General features: G+C 40.4%; 1 protein-coding gene across 1 annotated transcript in view; it reads left to right on the top strand.

Annotated features, from left to right (window-relative positions):
* Positions 1 to 1,586, top strand: part of LOC119424364 (M-phase phosphoprotein 9) — a 35,780-nt gene that overhangs the window by 7,430 nt on the left and 26,764 nt on the right. Inside the window, exon 6 of the mRNA XM_037691827.1 lies at positions 100 to 262. Within this exon, the coding sequence (XP_037547755.1) occupies positions 100 to 262 (163 nt within the window). The remainder of the gene's footprint in view (positions 1 to 99; positions 263 to 1,586) is intronic.

The following is a 1,586-nucleotide window of genomic DNA, read 5'->3' as shown; positions in this document are numbered from 1 at the left end:
TTGATATTTTGTACTTTAAGGTATTTTTATTTTTACTTTAAAGAGAGAAAACTTTTTGAGAATATGGAGCTTTTTCCACAGACCTGTTTTTGTTGGCAGCTCCATCCAGCAGCTCACCTCCTGGGCCCAGAGGCAGAAACTCAGACCCAAGAAGAACCAGACCGGACCATCTTTAGCACAAATCCTGGTCCAGGATCAGTCTCACAGCCCCAGAGACCCCCACCAACCAGCCCTGCCGGACACCACTGACTCTCATGACCAGGTACAATTTAAGACTCATTAGTTAGAATGAAGAACCCTGCCTTTGAGCAAGGCTAGGATAATTGCAACAACCTGAACATAAATGCCAACCTTAAACAGAAGAATCACCGACAGAGACGACCTTTTTTAACACAGTACAACCTGAACTGGTCCACTTCTGTCCCCAGACTACCCAGAAGGCCGTGCGGCTCGTGCAGTTTCTCAAAGTGCAACATGTAATTTCAGTCGTTCGGACTAACGCACAGAACTTTCTGTTTCTGTAAGAAATGACCATGTAATGAAACCAAAGCAACTTTAATATTGAAACTTATCAATGTTAACCTAAGTTTGATATTTAACCTTCGTTTTTAGAGCAATTACAATTTCTGTGACATTTTTTATAATTTAAATGTTGCACTTGAATGCATTACAAATCTTTATGCTGGCAAAAATAAATATATATATATATATATATATATATTTATATATACATGCAGTTCATCATCGTGGTTTCATTCAAGAGTTGTTATATATAGATAGATCTAGATGTTATAGATACCACACCTCTGTCACATTGTTTCATCTTTTTTATGAGACAGTTTATCTACACACTCCCTCAGGTCACTTTGATGATCAGTTTATTGATAATGACAGTTTTATTATCATGTTTTTAACGTGGGGAGGGGTAGGCTGTGCCGGGGAACATTGATGTCATTAAAGTGACTCGTGTGGATGTAAACTCTCCCAAATGATCGACGGTTCTTTATCAGACGTGTTTCAATGCTGCAGAATTTGAAGGTTTGTAGTTTGACTGGGGGGTGGGGGGTAACTGCTCTGTGGACTCGTTCTTTGACCGCACCTGAATCAAAGTCAGCCAAAGTGAGTGATGTTATGAAAGAGCTTTCTATTGTAGAAACGTCTTTTTTAAATCACCATACCCACACTTGCATTGTTCTTCTTTATTCATGTCTCGAACACTCTCGTCATCTTCAGACTGTAAATATGACGGTTTTTATCTCGGACTACACTTCAGTCTTCATGAACATTTATTTCCATGAATTTGTAAACACACACCACCATGGCATCTTGACACACATGGACTTGGAGCAATGAGGGATTTCATTTGGAGGGAGATTATTTAAAAAAAAATCTACCAAATAAAGAGAGAGAGAGAGCTCAGAGAGTGAGAGAGTCAGAGAGAGAGAGAGAGAGAGCTCAGAGAGAGAGAGAGCTCAGAGAGAGAGAGAGCTCAGAGAGAGAGAGAGCTCAGAGAGAGAGAGAGCTCAGAGAGAGAGAGAGCTCAGAGAGAGAGAGAGCTCAGAGAGAGAGAGAGCTCAGAGAGAGAG

This window comes from Nematolebias whitei, chromosome 18 (assembly GCF_014905685.2).
Source record: "Nematolebias whitei isolate Nwh7 chromosome 18, NemWhi1, whole genome shotgun sequence".
Lineage (NCBI taxonomy): Eukaryota > Metazoa > Chordata > Actinopteri > Cyprinodontiformes > Rivulidae > Nematolebias > Nematolebias whitei.
Note: the sequence above shows the minus strand (reverse complement) of the source record. Positions and strands in the feature narration are given on the sequence as shown.